This window comes from Numida meleagris, chromosome 19, assembly GCF_002078875.1.
Source record: "Numida meleagris isolate 19003 breed g44 Domestic line chromosome 19, NumMel1.0, whole genome shotgun sequence".
Classification (NCBI taxonomy): Eukaryota; Metazoa; Chordata; class Aves; order Galliformes; family Numididae; genus Numida; species Numida meleagris.
This window is the reverse complement of record NC_034427.1, coordinates 9,564,871-9,589,011: the sequence shown is the minus strand read 5'-3', so window position 1 is coordinate 9,589,011 and position 24,141 is coordinate 9,564,871. Positions and strand designations below refer to the sequence as shown.

The following is a 24,141-nucleotide window of genomic DNA, read 5'->3' as shown; positions in this document are numbered from 1 at the left end:
ATAGCCATCCCCACACAGCTTCTAATTAAACTGCCACATAAACAGAACTTTTAGTAATAAAATTTATTACTTAAATAAGTTCAAATCACTTTTACAATTATGGCTTAAATATAAAAAAAAAAAGGAATGTCAAGGCTCATTTTTACAAACGTTAGAAGCAGGTAAAAATATTTGTATCCAAAGAGTCATTTGAGGTCTGTTGCAAGTCACAGACATACAAAAAAATAAAAACCTGCTGCATTTAAAGTTCCTTAACTTATGCTTTATGACACTTAGCATTTCATTTCTATTAAAAAAAAACAACCAAACAATTTATTGCAGTGAATTAACTGTCCTACACAGATCAGCCCAAGCCCTCAAACACAGCCCAGTGGGCTTTCAAAAGTAAATTAAAACTCTGTATGCAAATGAAACCTGACCATTTCGAACCTGTTTTCTGTATTCATTTCTATTATTCTCTCTATTCATGAGCACAAGGACGAGAACATGATATTCAGCTGGCACTAACAGTCTATAAAAAGTTTGGTTAATTGCACTTTCTGCTAGCCCTGACTATTGCAGCTACACAACCCACTCCAGCACAAGCAGCCAGCAGCCTGGGATGGCTGTTAGTGCTGCACCTTTTGCAATTCTCCAACCTGCAGTCATCACTGAGGTAGATGACTGCATTTCAGTCGCCCACAAGATTATTCCTATACAAAATTATTCCTATACGAGCTCATTTTGGCATTGCAATAATATTCGCAAAAGCAGGCTGGCGTGAAACTGTTAAAATCCAGGGTGGAATGGCTTTGAGGAGGAAGAATGGACGTCGGTTTTTACCACCTTTAGAACCAGCAGGAGTACTTCCTAAAGGCTGTCGTCCCATGGAGAACTGCAGCCATATGTCAGTTTTCACAAGAATACAAGAAGAAGCCTGGGTGGCCCCTAGTGTACAGATCAAACCCATTAAATTCAGAAGTGCAGGAAGGTAGCTTAAAACAAGAAAGGAACAAAACTGCTCCAGAAGTTCTCCAGTCAAGTCTAACGGAGTCAGAATGTAGTAACACAGCTTGAAGGGCTTTGTCAGACACAATGCTTTCTTATTGCACATTCCTTCACACTGGGAAGAGCCACACTGCATTTTCAGCTGCAGTCACAGGACAAAACTCATCCCTGCCACAGTGCTGTGAAGTTCTTTTATGCCAGGGATGACTTGTGTCCCAGCACAATATATATATATATATATATATGTAGATATATGTAGTGCAAAAATGCTGCAACTGCATCTTGGCCCCATCCTATGTGAAGATCCAGAGACAGCCACGTGGTCTCAGGGAGAGCTGGAGCAGGCACTTCATACATTCAGAACTGAAATGAAATGAAGACATTCTCCTTCAAAACTATCGTGGTTCTAAAAGCAGCTCCACGATTCAGTAGAGAGAGCACCACTTCACCACGGTGCATCCCTCTCAGCCATGAGTTCCTGTGCAAAGCAACCTTCCCCAGTAAATCACAGCTTCCAGTACACAGCAGTTTGGCTGCTTTTAAATAAAAAACATACATTATAGACATATATGTTGTGTGATGAGCTCACCAAGTTTCCGTCACTGCTCTTAACAGCTCAGGCCATAGACTGTGAAACAAATTCACAGATTTAAACATTAATAAATTAGAAGCAGCTTTAAAAAACTATGGGGTAGGAGAGGGGAGGCTCTTATGGGAGGAGATTTCAAATAAAACTCAGAACACTTTAAAATATGTTTACAAACTCCAACATTTCCTGGTAGGAGCAGTCCTCAGTTTCCACTAACTCTGTACTGGTGAGGACAGCCTCCTTTGTACAAAGAGTAAAATCTATTTACAAAACCAACTTTGCCTTGGCTCAGTGATATTTACAAGCTCGGAGAACAGCGCTTTGGCTAGACAGCACGGAACATGGTTCTCTTTTTGCTTTCTTCTTTCTCTTGAGAACAAAAACAAACCAACGAAAGATTATTTTTCTGCTTTGAGAAATAAGAAGCCTTAAAAATTCCCTGGCGTTGGTTTTAAAATGAGTGGTATTACTCAGAAGCTTTGGTCCCGTAGGGCAAATCACAGCTTGCTGTGTGGATCTGCCACATGCAGTCAGTCCACCTCCGACAAATGGAATATGTATTTGGTCCCCAAAGCACAGCAGCACTAACAGATAGGATGGTGGCTGCACTGAGCATCTTCTAGTTAAAAAAATATAATCATCAATAAAGTCACATGTGCCCATCCACCCACTTCCAATGCTTTTTGGTTTGCTAGAGCTGAAAGTTCCTATGCAAGCTTGCAGTGATATAAAAAACAAGTCACCAAATCACATACTGAGGCTGAGCTGTCAACATGCAGGGAGAGATCGTGGCCTTCCCAGTGCATTTGACTCATGTGGTGGTTCACGTTCGAATAATGGAAAGATTGCGTCCTTCCCAAGGCACACGTAGCACAGCTCGGGTGAAGAGGGGTGAGCTCATCAAGGCATAACTCATCTTCATCGGTGGAAGGGTGAAGTCCTCCTGACACGAATCTCTTGGCCTGTGGTATAGCAGTTATGATCTATGTAGTGCTGGAGCAGTCTCCTCCACAAAGGGTTGCACTCTAGGAGGTACCGGTTCCCTGTTGGCCCAGGGAAAGGAGGCAGTGGTCAAAAGAGGCTCATACAGTACCACCACAGACACTTCTGCTTAACATTGCTAGCCTAGCAGTGCTGGGTAACTGCAGGAATATTCCTGGCTGCCAGAGCTTGTGAAACCAGAGCTCCCTTGCCACAATTGCAAGCAGTTTCCTTATGCATCACAGCCTACACCTGCACGATTACTGGGAAACTGAAAGCAAAATTCTCTTAGAAGAGAGCACTAGGATGCAAGTGACGGAAACAACACGGTCCAAAACAGAGAGAAACTAACTATACATGCTGCAGATGAGCCACACACAATCTCTGCTTTGCTCAAGTTGCCCATATAGGCCAGTTTCTAAATCAAAGAGAGCCCAAAGGGCAGAAGAATAAAGCAAGACCATCAGTTTTTACCAGTGTGGACCTCCACCCCTTTCTGCAAATTGTGCTGCTCCCCTGCAGGCTGTGCACACCCAGCTCACCCACCTATAATGCAGAGTCCTTCCTGGGCACGGGTGATGCCGACATTGATTTGGTTTGGGTCAGTGACAAAACCCAGGTACTTCTTCTGCCAGCTCTTGGTGGGCTTCCTGTCAATCTCATGTCGAGGGCAGGAGCGTACGGTCGACAGGATCACATATCTCCATTCACTTCCTAGAAAGCACAAATGAACCACATACTTTAGGTGGAAGTGTCTGGCCACGCCACACTACACGAGACCCACAATCTGCAAGCACCGCCTGGGTTTCTCCAGCTCTGGAGGCCACCCAACTCCTGCTCATTGATCTCTGCAGAGCACTTCCAATAACGGTTCTGTAATAACCCCTCCAGATGTCCTCTCCATGGAGCCTCCCACTCCCACCAGCCACACCCCGCTTGGGCACTGTGATCTATCATCATCACAAATCACCCAGAAATTGGGTCCGTGCACGGCTGCAACTACTCTGCTGTAGGATTTGTCTCGGTGAGAAGTTGCTCCAGCCCTCAGGAGAGGGGAGCAGCGCCTTCCCCTTCCCTCCAGCCCCACCTTGGCTCTTCATGATGGTGCAGACGGTGACGTCGCGGATGCCTTCTCTCAGCAGTCGCTTGTTGATCTCAGACACCTGGGCGTTGTAAGGGCTGAGGATGGCGATGCTCTCCGGCCGGATGGTGCCATCTAGTGTCAGCTGCTTCGCAATCCTCACCTGGGGAGACCATGATTCTGCTCACCTAGGAACCTCCAGCCGCCCTCCAGCATCTTGCCCCAGGGCAGCAATGGTGCCCAACTGTGCTGCTCACCTCTGGGTCTCACTTCCCTACCTCTGACTCTGGCCAGGAGCAGCACAGAACACTGCAGACACGAGCAGGACCTGCACCCACCCCACTGATCTCCATCCGATCTAACAACTCACCATCCACAATCCCTCCCAGCACAGCATCCTCCCATTCGCAACCCCAGGGCCCTGCTCACCGCCTGCTCCACTTCTTCTGGGTTAGCTTTGGAGTTCTCATTTCCTTCCTCGGTGGAAATCACGAGGCTCTGCTCCTTCCCCTCCACGTGCCCGAAGATGATGGGGCAGCAGCGGTTATTCTTGTGGTTTAGGACGCTGGGTTTGCGAAGAAGCTGGGGACACGTTTTCAGGCGATGATCGTAGAACTCCTGGGATGGGAACTCACAGATGTTTTTGTGCTGGCAGAAAAAAAAAAAAGAAAAAAGAAAAGATACAGTGACATTAAAAAAAAAAAAAAGATCCTAACTGGCAGCATTTTGAGGGGCAGGTTTCACCTGCAATGCCACTGTGCTTTACTGGGCAAGTGCATTATTCATTTCTCTGTGAAGGGAAATGGAGAATATCTGTTTTCTAGTGGCTTCAGCCAAACCCTGCTGATAACAATGTTTTCTGCTGCAACTTGAGGGAAAGCCTCACCATGCGGTACTGTGTGTCCAGCATCCACGCCTGCTTCTGGTAGCGCTCAAAAAGAGATGTCTCCATGCCAAGGCTCTTGCAGAAGTCATTGTTGACCACAGGCTTCAGCTGTTTGTGATCCCCAAGCAAAACGACCTGGAACAAATGGTGGATCCTTCAGTTATGAGGGTAGTGGCAATGGTGAAGGCCATCAGCTCCTTGAAAGGCTATTTATATTCGGATATTTGTTGCTATTTATTTATGTTACGATTACAGCAACCTCGAACAAGGACCGTGCTGTGTATTATATAAAAAACCCTGACCCCGATAACAGAGAGCCTAATTCCCATCTGACAGGAGAAAGACATCACACAGAAAGTCTGTGGAGATCTGCCCTCTGCTTCCTGCCATGCTGATAATTTGTACTGGCTTCAGGACGTATTTTGGTGGCAGTGATTCTCACCTTGCAACAAAGCACCAAAACCACATCCACACAACTTGTTTTCCCTGTAGAAAGCCAAATGCAAGATCAAATCCCTCTACTGTGAACTCCATCTTTGTTGGGTCAGCCCCATAAAAGACCAATGAACCCAATCATGGCTGGGTTGATCCCATCAAAGATCAATGAACCCCACCATTGACTTTTACCCTATCAAGGACCCCCAATACTGTTGGGTTGACCCATCATAGTTGGGTTGATGCTATAAAAGTCCACGAACCCCATTATGGAATCACTCCATCATGGACTCATCCTGGTTGGGTTGACCCCATAATGGTTGAGGTGATCCCTGAAGTGATTCACTGAAGAAAGGAAGCTGAGCTGACCAAGCAGAGAGGTGAGCAATGTTGCAATTTTCCACTGTAAATTTCAGCCCTACAGGAGGTCTCAATGAGTCTCCTTTACATGACATGAACAGATAATATATAGCTTATGTGTCTGCTGAGAGTACTCACATACCTCATGTACCTCTCTGTGCCTCAAGACTTGAATTTGAGCTACACATCAGAGGAAGTGACTGCCTGATACAACATCACAGATACTAACAAAAACAGCCTTAAAGCCTGGTCAGGCTTGGAAGAGCATGGCAATAAGTGGGAGGTGTGTAGAGACTCAAGAGCTCTGAGCAGCCATTCTAAAGACATCTCTCTGGAAAGGACTGACCTTCTCAGCATGTCGATGGCTGACCAAAGCAATGAGGGTCTCGGGTTCTGTGGACATGGCACACTCGTCGATGAGTATCTGCTTGACACTGAGCTTCTCCAGGGAGCCGGCAGATGCGGAAGAACATGTACACAAGATGACGTCGTGGCGTGCCAGTTCGTATGCACGAGCTTCTACCAAGGTATGTTTGTGCCTGGTGATTGATGCAGAAGACACCAGGTTATGCACAGGGGAAACATCTCCAGGTTCCTTATGCAGGAACCAGGCAGAGGCTGTACTTCCCTAAATGATTATGGCTCTGTTACCCACCCTGGAACAAGCTGGTGTTCCCAGAAAAGGGCTTGAGACACACACAGCAGGAAATATATTTTGTTCTGAACTCAACAGGGCAGAGAGTCAGGGTGGAGGATGCAGTGCCACACACATACTTGAGACTTTGGGACCAGAAGAACAACAGCATTGAGCAGAAGAGGTGCTGAGGCACTAACTGTAGCTCCAACCCTCAGCTAATTGCTTACCATCATTCAGAACACGGAGCTTATTAGTCTTTTTTAATGTTTTCACCTGGTCCCTTGGTTTGCATGAGCCAGGACAAACCTGCTGACTTTCATATATCTCTCACCAAGGTCTCCTTCTACTCACTTCTTTATTTCTTCTTCTGTTATCTCCTCCCCTGCCCTCACTCGACGGTCAAATTGAGAGATCTGGTACCAGTAGCGGCTGGGCGGCCGTCGGATCCGATGGTGCAGGATTATCTCGCTGAATAAAGAGACAACATAAAAATATTTTCCCCATGGAGACCCTTCTTCTACAGTGAAGCATGCCATACCTGTCTATGTGGAGAAATCACGTTAGCTGAAGAAGTCACAACCAGACTTGTACAGGTTTATAAGACCTAACTCTCACTTTGCCCTCGGGGACACAGATTACAGCAACCACCCTTTGACAGTTGCAAGCAGGAATGAAGTCAGAGACTTTTAAAGCTGTTCAGAAAAAGAGATGAGAAAATCTAGGATGTTTTCAACCACCTGAGTTTCCTGACTAGGTAATGTATTAGATATAAACCTTCAGTTGAAAAGAAAAAAAAAAAAAAGACAAAGCGGGTTAATACTGCTGTTCTGCTCTGGAAACCATGGCTGCTCTGGGTTGTTCAGCTGCACAGGTCCTACCTGAGCTCATGATTCGGCTTTGCATCCCGCAAGGCTTTGCGGGAGAGGTGCCGGCTGCTCCCTGGATACGGGAACTCCAGCGTCTCTATGGCCTCCCCATAAACTCTCAGTGGTTTCAGGTCCTTCATCTTCATCAGTATCTCTGGAGGAGGAAAAAAAGCCTGCTCAGATGGCACTAGGTCAGCATCTCCTGTCTCCCAGCCTCCTGTTCATCTCCCTCCCACCAGTACTAGCTACTGCAGGGGCACAGAACAGGTAATTACCAGCAACAACATCAACAGACTTGTTGGATGGGCCACAATACAAGATGCACTTTTTCCCTTGGGGCTCATCCTCTTCAGGGCATGGCAGTTGCTCCTTCATGGCGGCCTCCTCGTTCAGCTTATGGAACCAGTAGACAATGTGAGTTCCAACAACAGTTTTCCCTGTACCTAGAAAAGCAAGAATGTTGCTGAGAATGCTTGAACCATGACACCCTTGCTCTAGATCGGTATCCAAATGATCAGACACAGAAAAAAAAACCCTCCCAGAACCTAGGGGACTGCCCTGAACAGCCTAGGTGACACCAACCTGCATGACCTTTGCCTGCCCCATGGAAAGCAACAGACAAGTTCTCACCTGCCTTTAAGGACCAAGTACTCAAGGGCTGTCCCCTGCCTTACCTGGTGGGCCTTGGATGAGCGTGAAGGGTTTTCTTAAAGCATTTATCACAGCTTGGTTCTGACTCTGGTTGAGCTTCCTTTTGCTGCCAGGGAGATCAAAGGATTTTTGCTGCAGGAGTTTGGACTTGGTGCCTGTTAGAGCAAAGAGACATGAAAACCAGTTTAAAGAAGGGTACTGAAGACAGCACACATGCAATTCAACAGGAGGATGTGTCAGGTTCCAAACAATTGCAGCCCCGTTACAAGACCATCCAAAAGTAATCCCCATCCCATGCCAAGAGGGTCTGCCCAGGAGACTTCTCTGCGTGTCCTAGGGATAAAACCCAACCTGCACCTACTCCAGAAGGAGCCTGCACCCCTGCTGCCTGCACTCTGCTGGGCCAGCAGCTCCCCCCAGCCCTTGGCAGGGAAGCCTCCTGGCCTGAGAGCAGATTCTCCATGGCAAAGGCCCAGAGAAGCTCCAGGGCACCTGCCTGGCCGGCAAGGACCACAGCATGAGAATGGAGAATGTCTTCTCTACCTTTTGATGGAGGTTCATGGCCTAGAGCAATGCTTTTAGCGAGATTGGAGGCGTTCTGGAGCTTCCAAATTGCATTTTCTTTCCGTCTGTCAGGGAAAAATAAGAATTATTGAAGTGTAGCATAAAATAGTGAAAACAACAATACAGCTTTGTACAACTGTCTTGTTTGCTTTCTCTTTGCTTTGGTGTTGTATCAAATCCTTCCAGGAAGAACTTAAAATAATTTGCATACAAGCCTCATTGGGCAATTTGTGCCTGTCTGAACAGCTGAGCCTGCAAATATATGGAGAGGAAGGAGCACAACTCCACAACTCCGTTCTGTTATGGTCCAACTTTATTTTCTTGGCCTAGCTTCCATTTTTTCCTAAAATTTAAGCCATCTTAAAGGCCCCCAAAAAGCTACAGCAGTTGTGGATGCAATTAGCAGGCAAAGAAGGGCAAACGAGACATGAGCTCTGCTTCAGTATGAGCAGACCATGCTTCACAGCATGAAAGGAGAACAAATGGAAGATCACGGAGCAAATCCTGCATGCTTCACACTGCCTTTTACTACACACACTGCAACAGTTTAGGAACAGAACAAACAGATGTGCAGTGAAACCTCAGCATGGCACCTTCCTCTGTATCCCCAGCCTTATCCTCAGTGCTAACTGGGAGAGCACGAGGCATCCAGAGAACAGATCTGAGAAAAGCCACCTCAACCAAACATCAGTGGCCCAAGAGCTCAGCTGGAGCTTGGGCATCTTCAGACAAAGCAAAGACTGTTTGGGTTTGGCAGAGGAGACCCATGGGCACAGCTACTCTGCCCTACTGGGCTAACCGGAGCACAAATGTAAGCATACTTACATGTCTGGCAGCATCTTTGGGATGAGCTCCACTGTGAACCTGGCAGAGGCCTGTGAGATTTCCGCAGGCACACTGTCCATAGACATGTAGTTGATGTAAAAATTCAGCGTATTCTTGCTGCTCCTGTCTGACTTCTGATCATCGCCAAACTCCTCGGTTAGCCCGTGAGCCACCCAGGTGTACGTATCCGGATCCACCACAAGCTTGTTCTTGGATCTGTCCTTGTGACCCAAGGTCAGCTTCTGGAGGCTGTGGCTAAGGCACTCCTCATCGCTTTGAAGGCTTCTGAGCTTCAGCCCACCCAGGCGAATGCACAAGTAGCAGTGGTTGAAGTCCACTTCAATGGAGCACTCCTCCAGAAAGCTTTTTCTAAGGCTGAAAGTCCCTTGTAGCTGCCCTTTGCTCGTCCTTTGCTTTGCCCAGGATATTTTGACATCATGGAGGATGATAGAGTCATTTTCAGCCACCGCACACGACGCAGACTCCATGGCGCTCATCGGCATCCACACCTTGCTGTACTCCGTGGCATTCTTGTACTTGTCCTTGGACGGCAGCGTGGCATACGCAGAGAAGCAGTCAATTGGCTTTTCCGTGTGCTGCAGGCAGACATCAAAACCCGGCGTGATGCACCACAGCTGCACAAAGGGCACCAGGAAGCCCCGGAAGACGTCAGTGGTGAGCTGGAACTGCAGCGTGTCACCAGCGCTCAGCTCCACCATGATCTCCACATAGTGCGAGCAGTCGCTCTTCCTCACCCAGCCCACGCGCCGCTTGTAGAGCTCCTTGCTCTTCTGAAGGAGAGAGGCCACGTTCTCAAATTTCTCCTGTCTGATGGCCATGAGCACATCTTGCCACGTCTTGGCCTGGAAGAGAGTGACGCTGTGGTCGTGGAGATGGCATGGCTTCAGGATGTGCTCCTTCATCGTCTCCACTGAATACATCCTCCTCTTCCATGTCAGCCTAACACTGCTCTGGTTCTTCAGGAACATGGGCTGCTCTATCAGCTGAAGAGCCCTGTAGTTGATTACATGGGGATCAGGAAGGCTCTCCCTATTCAGTGGGAACAGAACTTTAAAGTACTTGTCCGTTCCTTCAATATCTACTACGAAGGCGACCTTCTGCATGACCTGGCCCTTCAGCTGGGTGGCCATCTGCATACAGCGGGCCCTCTTCTCGAACATTGTTGCCTTGGAGTACTTCTTGTTGAAGTCATGACAGAGGAAGTCAATGTCATCTGAAGAACAGGCGATGGGCTTCTTGCGGAGCACAGAGTGGAGGTGCCGCTGGACCACAATGTCCATGTATCGGCGGATAGGAGAGGAAGCCCAGGTGTATGAGTCAACATTCAGGGAGTAATGGCCCACTTTGGACTGGGCAGTGGAGTTGGAGCGACAGAAATAGGAGCGGCCAAGCAGCCTCCTGAACTCCAGGGCCACAGGAGCTAGTTTCGGGTGGATGTCATCAGTAGCAACAAGGTCTAGTATCTTCTGGAGGTCAGAGAGATGTGCAGCGGACTGCAGGTGCTCCCAGATGGGGTCCAGGAGGCAGAACACCACTTCTTCGGGGAGCTGTTGGTTCAAAGGCTCATCTCCCAGGTGGTGTGAGAGGTGGAGGGACAGAGGAATGATATGGCTGTACTTGTTTTTCATGAGTGAAAGCTGTTGAGGGTTTGGCTCAGCCTGACACCGGACAGGAGTGACATTTTTGGTGACCTCCTTGTTGGTGAGAAACTCAGCCATGAAGCTATTGAACATGATCATGAGCTCCTCTATCATCTGGTGTGACCCCCTGTTGCCTGGGGAGCTTCCCTCATCCAGCTGATCATAGAAGCAGTCCTCCTGCAGCCGAGACTTCCTGTGGATCCTGGAAAAGTGATAAGCCACAGCGAGGCAGTCCTCCAGGGTATCGAAACGAAGTGCATCTGCACCTCCCCGGTAGCGGTCCTGAATGCAGAGCTCTGCTTCTTCATAGGACAGCTGCCAGTCCGAGCGGATCACAGAGAGGGTGAAGATTCCCTCAGTCACCTTGTCAGTCTTTTTTTCTACGGTGACAAACAGGGAGATCACACGACGGTCCTTCTGTGGCAGAAGGCTGCAGATGTCGTTGCTAATGTGGGGTGGGAGCATGTGCACCGGCTCCTGCTCAGGAGAGTAGTAGCTGGCACCTCGCTTCTTTGCTTCCAGGTCCACAGCACTGCCCTTGGGGATGATGCTGGCCACATCTGCAATGTGGATCCCAATCTCATAGTGATGTCCAAGGTCTCTGACGCTGACAGCGTCATCCAGGTCCGTCGCACCTTGAGGATCGACAGTGAAGGTCAGGTAACTCCGACAGTCCCTCAGGTTTTCCTTGCTGGGGTTTGGTTTGCTGGAGGTGTTGTATTTGGCTAACTCCTTGGTAACGACAGCTGGGTATTTCCTCTCCAAGCCGTACTCTAAGTTGAGAATCTTTAAGCCTTCTTCCAAAGTCAAAGCCACATGCAAAATCTCAGTCACTATCCCCAAAGGGTAGTAGAAACCCTCCCGCCAGGCGATGATCTGGACAGAGAAGATCTGGCATCTCCTCGTGTCCTGGTTGATCTTCTTGCAGCTGACCACTTTGTACTTCCCATTGACAAGCTTGCGGATGGGAATGACATTAGGTTTCTCTTTCAGCCCCGGGACAAATATTTTGGTGACAGTGGGATCAATAGGTATCATCACCCGGGGATCGAACTCATCCATCGTGCAGATGAAGGTGCGCTCTCTCTCGGCACGCTTCAGGATGCCCACCACCTTCCCCTGGGACCGCAGGCCGCCGCTGTCAGCCGTGCTGTTCTGCAGGATTTCCACAAGCACTTCGTCGCCGGTGAAGGCCGTCCCACAGTGCACTCTGCCTTTGATCTGAATGGTAACCGCAGGGGAGTCGTCAAGGGGAAAGGCTGAAGCTTTGTCAAACCCTTCTTTGACCAGCTCACACCTCTTGTACATTTTGGGGTGCCTGTGCAGATATTCCTGCATCACCTGAGACGAGAAGCTGACGTATTCCCGCCTGTCTTCCCACTGGTTTGAAGCCTCAGACTTCACATTGAGCAGCCCTTCTTCAGACACTGTTACCAGCATGTTCTTGCTCTCATCTAAGAGCTCCTGGAGGATGGGATCGTCAGGATTCATGCTGTCGGTCTCAGAGCTCCAGGAATCTGTGTCGCTGTCCTCGTCATTGCCCTCCGGGCTCCTCCTGCACCAGCTCTCCTTGTCACACGCTGCCTGTTTGATATGTGCCATGGTCAGGTTCGCCGGGGAGACGCTCCCCTTCTCGATGCACTCCTGGATGAAGCGCTTCCACACCTTGCAGCACTGGCCGTGGGAGCACAAGGCCACCGCATCCCCCACCGCAATGACCTGTGACTGAGCCCTCGTCATGATGGTGTTGAGCACTCTGGCTTCGTTGAAGAACTCAAGGTTGTGGGAGGCCGAGACACGCAGGCTCTCACTGGTGTGGACTGTGCTGATGATGATGACCCGGAACTCGCGGCCTGCACCGGAGGAGACAAGGGAGAAATCACTCAGCATAGGAAAGCTTTCTGGGACTGCAACAGCCACAAACTGGGATGGATGCCATCAAGTGAGGGGTTGGAACGAGATGATCTTTGAGGTCCCTTCCAACCCAAGCCATTCTATGATGCGAAATCACCACCACCCATGCACTGTGAAGGCAGGGGAAAGGTCGGGCACCGAAGCAGTGGCAGGGACAGGGCAGTGCCCCTTTCAGAAGTGTCCCTCTACTCTCAAGGACAGCGCTGCCAGCACGGCAGATAGCAAACAGCAGGAGGCACCCTGTGATTTCTGAGCTAAGAGATGGTAAAGAGTGTAGAGATCAGGAACACACCCCAGGGGTCAGTTATTCTCACCACAAGGAGTCCTGGCTGTACAATAGAAAACAGTATTAATAAAAACATGGATGAGTCACAAAGAGTCACGTAAAGGACAAAACCAGCCCTATCCCTCTCTCATCATCAAGAACATCGGACTCCTCCTTCAGCAAACTGTTCTCCTGTTTTGCTTCAATTGGCACCCACAGGGCATGCTGGTTTCAGTTCCCTTCCGCTGGCATCCCCTGGGGGTACCTGGGACTTCACATGATTCACACACACTGTCTCTGGGATTGCACTTACAGGGTCCCCACCCTCCTTCCCAGCAACATCCACAAGTTTGAAAGGAGTTGACAACTGGGTGCAGCTTTAATTCAGTGTGAATTCTTATTCACTAAGGCAAGGATGAAATCAAAGAGTTACCAACAAGAAGGGAATGGAAATCAGCCAAAGGGTTTCTAGGTGCTTCCTCCTCATCAGCACTACATGGGTTGCAGCAGTGGGGAGCCATGGGGAAGGTCAGCGGAGCTCTGCTGGCAGCCCCACATCACTCTGCCCAAGAGACATTTTGCCATGAGAGCAGCCAGGGTGTTTGCAGGGAAATGCATGGATGAGCACTCACCAGATGAGCATTAGCTAGCCTGGGTATCCAGAACAAGAGATGTGCAAAATGCTGTATGGCAGACACTGCAAGGAAAGGCAGAGCACCCTGCCATCCAGCCATGGGTGAGTGCCCATAATGAGCCATTTGCTTCATCAGCTCTCCCTCAAGCATTTCAGCAAGGACAACATTAAGATGATCTGCTAACTACCCAGTGTCCCCTCCCCCTGCACATTACACAGTGGCTGCAGCTGCAATAGACTCTCCTGTCCATGAACTTGACTGGGAAAGTCCTCCCTAGCAAGCAGGAGACCTCAAAATGCAACCAGACATTACTAGCTATTGCACAGGACACAAACCTGGCAAGTTTTCGTAGTTTTCTACCACCACGTCTGGTAGTTGCTTCTTCCTCAGCTCATGTCTTATTGCAGAAACCTGGTAAGAAAGGAAGAGGCACAACTGAACACATTTTCAGCTCAGGAACACCAGCCCCTAAGCTCCAAGGTCCCCCATCTGTCGATAAGGTTACTCAGTCAGTGGTGCATATCTACTGCTTCAGCAAGGGAAAACATTCTCCTACATACCTGAATCCCATGGGAGACCACACAGATCCTCTTCAGATCTTGAGCACCCCACTCATGGGGCCACCTCTGATATATCTCCTCCACTTTCTCAATCACTTGCGTTATCTCAGAAGCATTGTGCCAAGAAATCATGGACATATCCCTTTCGGCCACGCCAGGCACATGGCAGAACATGAGCGGGTAGATTTCAGGGTGGGGTGGAATGTTCCCACTGGCATGGATAGCATTGCCTTTGCCAATGTAGAAGTGCTTGGAGACGAACTCAATGATGCCTGCAGTGGAACGATAATTCTCATTGAAGATGATCCTGCTCTTCATGGCCACTTCGTGCTTCTCTTTCTGGTAAAACTGAAAGAGTCTGTTTAATAGGGTGTGATCCGCAGACTGCCCATCCCCAACACAGAACAGCTTAGGGGTTATCTGCATGTGGTCCCCAGCGAGGACAATCCGGGTCTCAAAAGTGGCATAGGAGAGTGGAATCAAAGCTTCGCATTCCAGCATCTGAGCAGCCTCATCGATCATGATGTGGGTGAAGTACCCTGGGGAAACCTTCAGGTTCTTGGATAACATGGAGGTAGTAATAATGATTTGGTGCTGGTCAATCTCCTCCTGTGTGGGGTGGCGGAAGGAGCGCTGGTCTTTAGTGAGGCAGCAGTACATCTGAGTGGTGGGGTCAGTCAGGTTGATGGGGCGGTCAGTGGATATAATCCTCAACGGAACAGCCCACGGATGCCCACTGATCACATACTTGTGGAAATACTCCCGGATGTAGATGTCAGCAGCACTAGAGAGGAACAAAAGGGGAAACTATCAAGGGACTGTAGGTGGTATTCCTGATGTTCTGACCATGAAGACCAATGTCTTCTTTGATCACTCACCACCAAGCAGCCAAAATCTCCCCCAGCTTTGGCTGACAACACACCCTTCTCAAGAGATATACACAGATGTCCAAAGAAGCCAGTGTCTACTCAGCCATTAAGTCCAACTATATTGTGAAAGCATGGTTTAAAAATATGAGGTTGGTACTTGAGACTTGGGCATCACTCAGTGCTCACATGGAGAAATCATTTGAAATGCAACGTGCCCAGTAGCATCTGTGGCCCTGCTTCACTAGGTCCAAATCCCTTCCTCTGCTGACCTCCTGGCACCCCCAGCCCATGCAGATGATGCATTACAGAAGCTTCAGTGCAATCAGCCTGAAACAGGCTAAGATTAGGCGTCACCTATTCATTATACATGAAAAACTAAGGCAGTAACAGCCTGCACGATGGGATGTAGACACTCTTCTCAGCATAACTGCTCTAATTTTAACAGTCTTGGATTCTCTCAAGGCAGACTCAACAGCAATCAGATCTGCATTTCCCTTTCCCTATAATTTTCCTGGAGAAGTCAAAACATTGACATGTGCACAGAGCATTTCCAGGCTCCCTTCCAGTTCTTCCAGTACACATTTAAGGCTAGGAAGAAATATGGTCTCAACATCCCCATTTAATAACAAAGCAGGAATATGCTACCTCGTCCGCAAACACTTCCATCCATGCCAGGCTTCCTCCTGGCAGGAGTGCCAAAGCAGTTTGAGACATATTAAATAAAAATGAATTATTTATTTAAACAAGTCATTGAAAAGCAAACTGAAAAAAGGCCAGCTCAGCTCCCTCTCAGACTCTGGCTCCCTCTCATTGCACTGGACGATCAATACCCAGCGCAGGAACCTGGCCACAACTCCCGTTGCTTCTTCCCTCGCCCCCTGCTAACCTGTTGGTGTGAGTGCAGATCAGCACCCGCGTGTTGGGCTGCCTGATGATCTCCAGGGTGGCCATGGCCAACGTGAACGTCTTGCCTGTGCCGAATGGCCCGTAGATGAGAAGAGGTGGGACCTGCCGCCTGCTGGTTGCCTGGCCAGTGATGAAGGAGATGGCCAGTTTCTGCTTGCTGTTCCCTGTCTCTGGCTGTTGGAGGCAGCAGGGGATAGAGCAACTGGCAACATCAGGTAGGACCAGCCTCTCGTCCAGCAGGCGGTCAACAGCCTGGTGCCACTGCCGGAACAGCAGCTGGTCGATTTGGAACTGAATCTCCACACTGTGGGAGGTTTGTGGCTGCAAGTTCAGCTCTGAGCAACATCTCTTTGGTATCTGTAGCCAGATTGTCTTCTCCGTGGTAGCTTTATTCTCCACGCTAACCTCATAAACTCGATTGTCTACAGGTGGGTCAAGTGCCAGGAAAGCTGTGGGCACGGACCTGTTCAGCAGATATCCCTCATCCGTGTCTGGTGAGAGGTTATAAGGGGTAGGCACTTCAGCAAACAGCTCGCCAGCCTGGGCGAACTTCATCCCCATGGAGAGGCTTTGCATCATGGGGGTCAGCAAGATGAGGACCCGCAGGTTGAGTCTGGAAGAAAGAAACAACCAAATTAACAGCAGAGAACTGGCCAATCAGCTCATTAGTGACCGCCCTCCCCACTGCAGAGGGGAGATTGCCACCTGCTTCTAGCTAATCCACAGCCACGGCACGAGACACAGCCCTTCTCCTCCTATCATTCCCCAGCAAGCCATCTCTTGGCAGCTTTCCATCAGTCTGGGAAGGTCTTAGAGACCCAACCCAGAAGAGACGGCAGCTTCACCACCAGCATGGCTGCAAGGGCAGGGATAGCAATGGGTCCGCGGTTCAATGGGAGGAACCCCTTCGGATCCACACCTGGCACTTACTTGGCAACCAGGGCCTGCTCGGCTTCTTCCTCGCGGAAGAGGAAGCTGTGCATCCTCTCGCGGTAGTTGAGGCGGGTGATGACAGCGCTCGCACCGCCCTCGCGCTGGGAGTCCAGGGAGAGAGCAGCGGGCTTGTACTTGGCCAACAGATCCATGTCCTCGCTGGTCCTCACCACGCTGGGAACGATGACGCGATTGCCTCGATTCCACCGCACAAAGTCCACAGTGCGGCCGCTCCTCCTGCCAGCGGGGACGCGCTGGGGAGCCTCCCGCCGGCCCACCCTCACCTTCAGCTTCTTCATGAGGACGGGGCGGCTGCCGAAATCGAACACCACCCACTGCTCGAAGACGCCCAGCGTGCAGCACTCCAAGGAGACCTCCACCTGCACTGCGGGCGGGTTGGACGGCAGCTTGGCCACGTGCTCGCCCCGGAGGTAGTGCAGGCCCCGCGCCAGCCCATTCCCCGACAGGTAGAAGTTGGCTCCGGGTTCTCGCTTCAGCAGTGCCACGTGCTGCAGGGGCTTCTGCCGGGGGGAGACAGGGGGGCATGAGGTCCTCCAGCAGCCATTCCCCCCGAAAGCTGCTGCAAGAACCAATGCCAGGCGTTCTTGACATTCACCTCATGCAAACCCCAGCGAAAACTCCTTTCAGCTTTTAAGAACCTCACGTTTCAGTTTTACGGCAATTAAAATAGTCTGCCATAAACCAGAGATCTCTTCAGTTGGCAGAGGCCAACTAGACCCATACTCTTGCTCCTGACACCCACGAGACCCAGCGCAGGAGCATGGCTGGGTCTTCTTATTTTTGACATTACACAGAGGTGCTGAGAGCACTACCAACATGTCCTCATTCTGATCTCCCCAAATCCCATCGCACAGGGCTGGGGTTACCTGGGAGTGAACCTTGAACTTCCACCGGTACTTCAACTGCCTGTCCTCCGAGTGCACATCCAGGGGCTCCTGGCACACCACGTTAATGCCCTCAACATACTCAGACATCTGTGGGAGAGGCATGAGAAGAGAAGAATGAGGGAAAAAACCCATAGATCACACCGTGGCACCATTTCCACCTTTTTCTACCCATCCCCCAGGCAGGATCATCCATAAGCATTCCTGCTCATCATTCCCAGCCCTGGGAAATGAAAGGCCTCAGGGTAGAACAGCAAGTTTGGGCATCCAGAGCAGGCTGTTGGTGCTTGGCTGCTGTCTGGATGGGGTGAAGATGTAGGGATGATGCCTGCCTTTCTGTATCTCACCCAGCTACAGTCACGAGGCCGTTGGGAAGCACGAACTCCCTTCCCAAGCCCAACTCTGGCAATGAGGCCATTGCAAACCACAGGCTCCCTTCCCACACCAGATGCTTCTCACACCTCAGGAGATGTATGGGGCTACTGCTCCCACCCTACAGCCCACGACTTACAATCAGCACTTCGTTGGAGCACGTCTGATATTCGGCAATGAGCCGGTCCTGGTAGGACACCAGCCCTTCCTTTATGGCCTGCTTCTTCTTCTTGGCGGCAACCTTCACCCTCTGGATCCACTCCTGCAGCTCCTCGCTGGAGTGAGCCTTGGTGCAGCTGTCCCCCATCTCGCACACCTCCGCTCTGTCGGGAGAGAGCCGTCCCAGCTGCCACCCGCAACTGGAACCCACGCTGCCCGCGCTGCCGCCCAGCCCCTTACCTGCTGCACAGCTTGAAGGTGCTGAGCCCAAGTGGTGGAGCGCGGTACACCCACTGCACGGAGGTGTCAACCGACAGCATCTGCGCGTGCTCCACGGAGGAGCAGTGGTTCTCAAAGCTCTCCTGTGAGCTGAAGGTCACCAGGCACAGCCGGCAGTAGAATTGCACTGGGGCGGGTGCTGAGGGTTTGCCATTCTCCACGCACGGCTCTGGTGCCGGCAGTAGGTCGGAGCGTGCCAGGCCATGCTCCTTCTCAGCCTCCCAGACGGCCATCTCCACGTCGCTGTGCGCGTACTGGCAGCGCTGCGCACCGTGCCGGCACGGCTGCCCCTTGGAGACGAAGCGGCAGTAGCTGAAGGTGACCATGAACTCGGGGCAGGGCCGGATGGCAGTGTACTGCTTCTTGTGGCGGCTGTCGGCCACCACGTGCACCAGAAGCGGGTCCCAGATGCGGTGCGACTCGCACAGCCGCCCGTGGCCGACTGCTGAGATGCGCTGCGGGCAGCCGAAAAAGCAGAGCCTGCAGATCTCCTGGAACTGCCCCCCGAACTCGCTCAGGATCTCGCTGCAGGCACTGAGGGGCTCGGTGCTGGAGCTGCCCCCCAGTTGCGCCACCAGCACCGCCGCCTTCAGCCTGCGCCGCTCCAGATTATGTTCCCGCTCAAAGTTCCACACAAGGGCCTCCTCCGGGCTCCAGGCGAAGGTGCAGTGGTTGCCATGCTTGCTGCAGCCCAAGCCCAGCCTGTAATACCTGCAGACGGCATAGCGTGCCGGGTTTGGGAAGCCCGGCCGCCGGGACACCTTCCTCCAAGCCACACCATGCCGGCTGCGGCAACGGGCCAGCAGGATCTCATGCATGCACTTGTGCTCCACTGGGCGCGGGTGGTAGGTGATCTCATCCTCCCTCACGCTGCACTTGGAGCAGACCAGCAGCAGCTCCAGCTGGCGCTGCAGGCTGCCCAGCGGCACAGCGGAGCCCTTGGCATTTGGCATGGTGGTGCTGCGGGGAAGTTTCTGCAAAGTGGTGCTAGCTGGCTACGTACCCACAGGCCATTGGTGCGAGCCCACAAAGCCTGACAAAGAAACAAACAACAAGTGACTTAGCAGGAAGCTAAGTGGGGCTCTTCGCTGTGCCGGGACGCTGCTGTCATGCTTCCTGGCTGAGCAGCAAAATTCAGCCAGAGCCACACTTGCCCGCAGCGCCTGAGCACTTGGCGTCTGCTCTCAAAGCACTGGGCGGCTGTGGGTCCCTGAGGTCCATACAATGCAGGGAGCAAGCTGCCAACCCACTGGGCACTGGGGAGGCTGAGCACAGCCCTTGCACATCGCAGGCTGCGGACCTTCCACACGCCCCAAGGAACAACCAGCAGCATGGCACGGCGTGAGCAGGGACTGCGGTGGCCACCGACCTCCTCCCGGAGCAGAGCCCGACAATCCCACTTCCTCTTCCAGCTTTCAGCGCCTCCCCCGGCTCTGCACACTCCCAACAGTCTTCCCTTTCTATTTCCTGCTCTGTTCCCCTCCCTGGGTCACGCTGGGGCACCGCCACGCCAAGCAGAGCAACTCCAGCCCGAGCCCCCAACCTTCCTCCCCGTGGCTTGCGAGATTAGTTGGGATTAATCCACACGGCAACCGCCCTCCTTCCTCCCCAGCCTCAGCAGCCGAGGGCAGGAGCAGGGCACGCTCGGCCAGTAAACATCCGGCTGCAGACATTGCGGCTTCAGATGTGGGGACGGTGACTCAGTGCTCTGTGCCACAGGCAAGAGCATCCACGAGCTGTTTCCTGGGCAACCAGGGGCAGGGAGCATCCCCAGCAAGGATGCTGTGGGGCTTTTGGGGTGCGGAGGTGCAGCAGCTGGCTGGGACACGATGCTCGGGCAGACTGGGGCAGGCATGCCACCAAGCAGAACCACCAGCCTCGTGCTCAGCGTCCGCCTCATGCTCCCAACCCACAGCCCTGAAGGAGCAGCTCTCAGCCAGTCAGTAGTTACGGCTGTGGTCCTACAAACAGCAAAGCAACGAGCCCAACTTTGCCCTGCTTCAGCACAAATACTTTTCATCAAGAATCCTTTCCCCGCCTCTGGGGTGCTGAGGCGGTGAGCAGGGCTGGCAGCAGGATGCAGGGCTGCACGAATGGTCCAAATCTACACAATCTGCAGGGACCACGCTGGACTTGCTCGTACAGCAACACCCGTGTGCCGTGTCCCGCAGGTACCCGGTCCCAAAACCCTGCCGAGCTGCTGGATGTGCCTCTAGCTCCAGTGCTAAGAGCAGCCCCGAGGGGAGCACGGAGCCAGGGCTGCCCCATCCCCAGGGCTCTCCATGGCCCCACAGTGGTGCCAAGCTCCCAGGCAACATCAGGGAGCTTCAGCTCCTGCAGGTGGGAGACTCTGGGGTCAGGGGCAGCGCTGGAATCCATGCCAAGGGTGGGATGTCTTGGCTTGAAAAAGGCACAGGGAAATACTCTGTCTTTAAAGGGTCAATTTTGCCATTGTTTATTGGTTTAAGAAAGCATGTGGTTTTCAGCACGCTCGCTGTCTGGGTCTGTGAGTAGGAGGGAAGAGGAAAGGGAAGTGCATGCTCCTCTTAAGGTCTCCGTGCGGCACCAGCATTAAAGCCAAACTCCAGTTTTCTTCCTCTTAGAGTGGAACAGAGAGGAAAAAGGGGGAAAAAAAAAAGCTGCAGGAGCTTTTGAAATCCAAACAGAGGTGGCAGAGAGATGCAGAGCATCAGGGAGCTCAGAGAGGCTGTCCCGTAGTGCAGCCGTCCTCACCATGATAAGGCTCTGATGTCAACAGGGCAAAATCCATGTGGCCCAGGGACCACATGGCAGCTGGTCAAGAGGCACACACGTATCCCTGCAATCTGCAGGTCGGATTTGGTGTGTTTTCCAAACAGCCCCCTCCTCATACGAGCCTCGAAAAGCACGGGCTGGCAATTCAAGCCACTCATCCCGCTGAAGGGTGCAACGAGCTGCTCACAGCACCGGGGGCTTTGTGTCCCCACTCCAGCCCCACCAGCACGAGCATCCGCCTCAGTCCCAGCTGGCCGTACCCTCACCAACACGGACATGTGCGCCCAAGTCTGAAACCAGTCCGAACCAAGTCAGCACCTCACCGACGGCATTTCCCCGTGCTCAGGAGGACACACGCTTTGGGGCAGGGCTGTGGCTCGCTGCGCCCGAGCATCGTCCTCCGGGGGGGCTGTTCCCAGTGGGACAACCGTATTTCCCCGGCAATGGTGAGCAGAAGAACACACGGACGCAGCTGCGCACCCCTCTGCCCTCCCCGCCCTGCCACGCTGGAGAGCAGCTGGGGGAAGAGGGCGGCTTTTTGTCAGACTTTGCCTTCGTTAATTATTGACGGAAGATTGGGCAACGCGTCCCGCTGCTGTGAGCCAAGCGGCGTGGGGCAGAGCGCCGGGGCTGCACGTCCCCGCAGCAATGAGGGCACCCTGGGGACCCGCTCCCGTCCCTCTATTTCGGTCCCTGCTGTGTGACAGCGTAGGGCTCGGGGAGCCAGCACGGTTCTCCTACCCCCGTGCTGCAAAGCGCCAGCGCACAGTGGCAACCGCAGCTCTTGCTTTTGCCTTCTCCGAGTTGGAAAAGTTCAGACCGTGTCCTCAAAGCTCAGGAGAGCAGCGGGGAGGGGAGAGGGGCCGGGGGCTGCTCTCCTGGGGTGGCACCCAGCGCCCCGCCGGCCGGGAGCTCCCCACTGCGCAGCCCGGGACTTTGCACCCCGACAGCGGTCCCCTGCAGCCTCATCCCCTTCTCTCCCAGCGCCGACCCCACCGATCGATGCTGGGAGCCAAAAGCGCTGGGCGAGGTGTGCGCCGTGCATCACCCCAGAGCGCCCGGTGCCACGCGGGACCCCACAGCACCCCACGGCCACCCCGGGCCGTGCTGCATTCCATGGAGCCCGATGCCCTGCAGCACCCGGTGCACCCGGTGCCCGCCGGGTCCTAACGCGCCGCAGCACCCCGCGCACCGCACCGCGCCTCACCCCGCGTCTCCGGACCCGCACCGCTCTCACCGCAGTTACTCCCGGGAATGACCCTTTGCATCTGTCTGTGGTTTCTTTTCTGGGGCCTCCTCGCATTCAAACCGGGGCCAGATTTCGCGGAAATTGCATCACGGCGGCCCCGCCCCGCCCCGCTCCTCCCGCCGGCACCGGGGGGAGCCGACACCGGCAGCGGCACCGGAGCGCGGGGAACCGGGGGGGAGGGGGGATGCGCGGGGACCGGGCGGCACCGGAGAGTGACGCACCGGGGGGGCGAGGTGGGCGGAAATGCACGGTACCGGGCGGGACCGGCACCGGGAGGGGACACACCGGAGGGTGATGCGCGGGGGCGGTGGGTCCGAGGGTCCGACAGGCGCTGCCCGCCCGGGGCACCGAGCAAGAGGGCGGCTCTTCCCCCATTCCCGGTTGGAGTTCCCCGTTCCGTCCTCGCTCCTGAGGGTCGGGGTACGCTGTCCCCCCGCACGGCCCCGCACCCCAACCCCGCACGGCCCCGCACCCCATCCCCGCACCGTCGGGGCCGCTCCCCGCCCCTCACCGCTCCGCTGTCCGCCGCCTCCGGCCGAGACCGAAGCGAACGGCGAAGTGCCGCGGGGGGCTCAGCGCTGCAGCCCGGCCAGCACAGGGCACGAGCGGACCTGGCGGTCTGGGCTTTAAAAGGGCTTCCGGGAGGGGCCGGGTTTGCTCCGTTTCCTTTCTGTTCATCATCAGTTTCGTTTTCCATTCCTTTCCCTGCCTGAAGAGGTGCAGCCAGCTATGGAAAGTTCAAACTCGAACCGGAAAAGAAAAAAAATGTGTATATCAATCCACCCCCAGAAGCGAGTGCACACGGAGCCAAGAGCAGGCATGGCACCGTGCAAACATCACCACCCGCACTCGGCAACAGCCGTTTGGGAGCTCCTCGGCCTCCAGCCGTGCCCCTCCCCCACCCGTCCCGGTTTTATCCCTCCCCTGTTTCCTTTGCCCCTTCCCAGCTCGCTCGCAGAACCACAAGCCCCCGCCCAGGGCAGTGCCCCGTTACAATGGGATGCACAGATAACTGAGCAGCCTGCGCTGCTGGCACTGCAGCCTGTCGACACCCCAAAAACACACAAACCCATGGAAAGGCCAGTGGGGTTCGCCAGGAGGGTTCCCAGAGCGTGGCAGCCCCCAGCGAGCTGCAGGGGTGCAGCTGTGCATTGTGTCACCGCCCGGACAAAGGGACAGCGCGGGCACCGCACTCAGAGCTCTGCAGCCTCAGCGTTCCCACCTAATAAAGTTATCTATCTCCATGCCAACATCCTGCACGTTCTGGAAAGCAATTGGGCAGCACTAAGGCTCCTCCAGATGTGAGCAGCTGGGAAAGGGCACGGGGACAGGAGAGAGGCTCGGTGCTGGCAGCAGGGTTACGAGTCTTTGCAAGATGCAAAACCATCGTGGGTGAGCGGAAGGAAAGCTCATCCACAGGACAAGCAGCAGGAGGAAGTGCAGAGGAGCCGGCGGGCAGCTCGCAGGCAGCGGGAGCAGATGGGGAAGGAAGGACAGAGAGCAGTTCCTGGTGTTTGTCAACAAGGATGGGGAGGAGGGGAGTGATGCTCGCTGCCTCCAGGCCCCGCAGCGCGGAGCTGGACCCGACCCAACCCAAGCAGTGGGTCGTGGCCCATCAGCCACCCGCGGGGAGCTCTGGTCTGTGCACCGAAACCATGCTCCCCGCCAGCCCCATGGCATGATGGCAGTGGGGCTATGGCCACAGGGCCACGCTCTGCGTGGTGCTTTGTCAGCAAAGGGCAGATGGCCCAGGACATGACCCCGCTGCCATCCCAGGCTTAGACTGAGCCCGGCGGCCTCTTCCTCATCGGGAGCACT

The 24,141-nt window shown here is 53.4% G+C and overlaps 1 protein-coding gene across 4 annotated transcripts; it reads right to left on the bottom strand.

Moving 5' to 3' along the window:
• Positions 49-23,169, bottom strand: HELZ2 (helicase with zinc finger 2). Of its 4 annotated transcripts, none has more exons than XM_021417007.1 (20): positions 22,835-23,169; positions 18,282-19,353; positions 18,022-18,205; positions 17,493-17,600; positions 16,603-17,126; positions 15,653-16,285; positions 13,898-14,681; positions 13,673-13,748; positions 8,863-12,376; positions 8,017-8,102; positions 7,497-7,628; positions 7,098-7,265; positions 6,835-6,976; positions 6,308-6,424; positions 5,666-5,858; positions 4,525-4,659; positions 4,068-4,286; positions 3,645-3,801; positions 3,104-3,271; positions 49-2,619 (listed from the first exon to the last, which is right to left on the bottom strand). In XM_021417007.1, exons 2-20 carry the CDS (start codon positions 19,271-19,273, stop codon positions 2,495-2,497), a joined length of 8,457 nt encoding a protein of 2,818 aa, XP_021272682.1. In that variant the 5' UTR covers positions 19,274-19,353; positions 22,835-23,169; the 3' UTR covers positions 49-2,494. The 4 variants fall into 4 exon arrangements, with proteins under 4 accessions (XP_021272682.1, XP_021272684.1, XP_021272683.1 ...); XM_021417009.1 differs by lacking the exon at positions 22,835-23,169 and adding an exon at positions 22,282-22,734; XM_021417008.1 differs by lacking the exon at positions 22,835-23,169 and adding an exon at positions 22,312-22,734.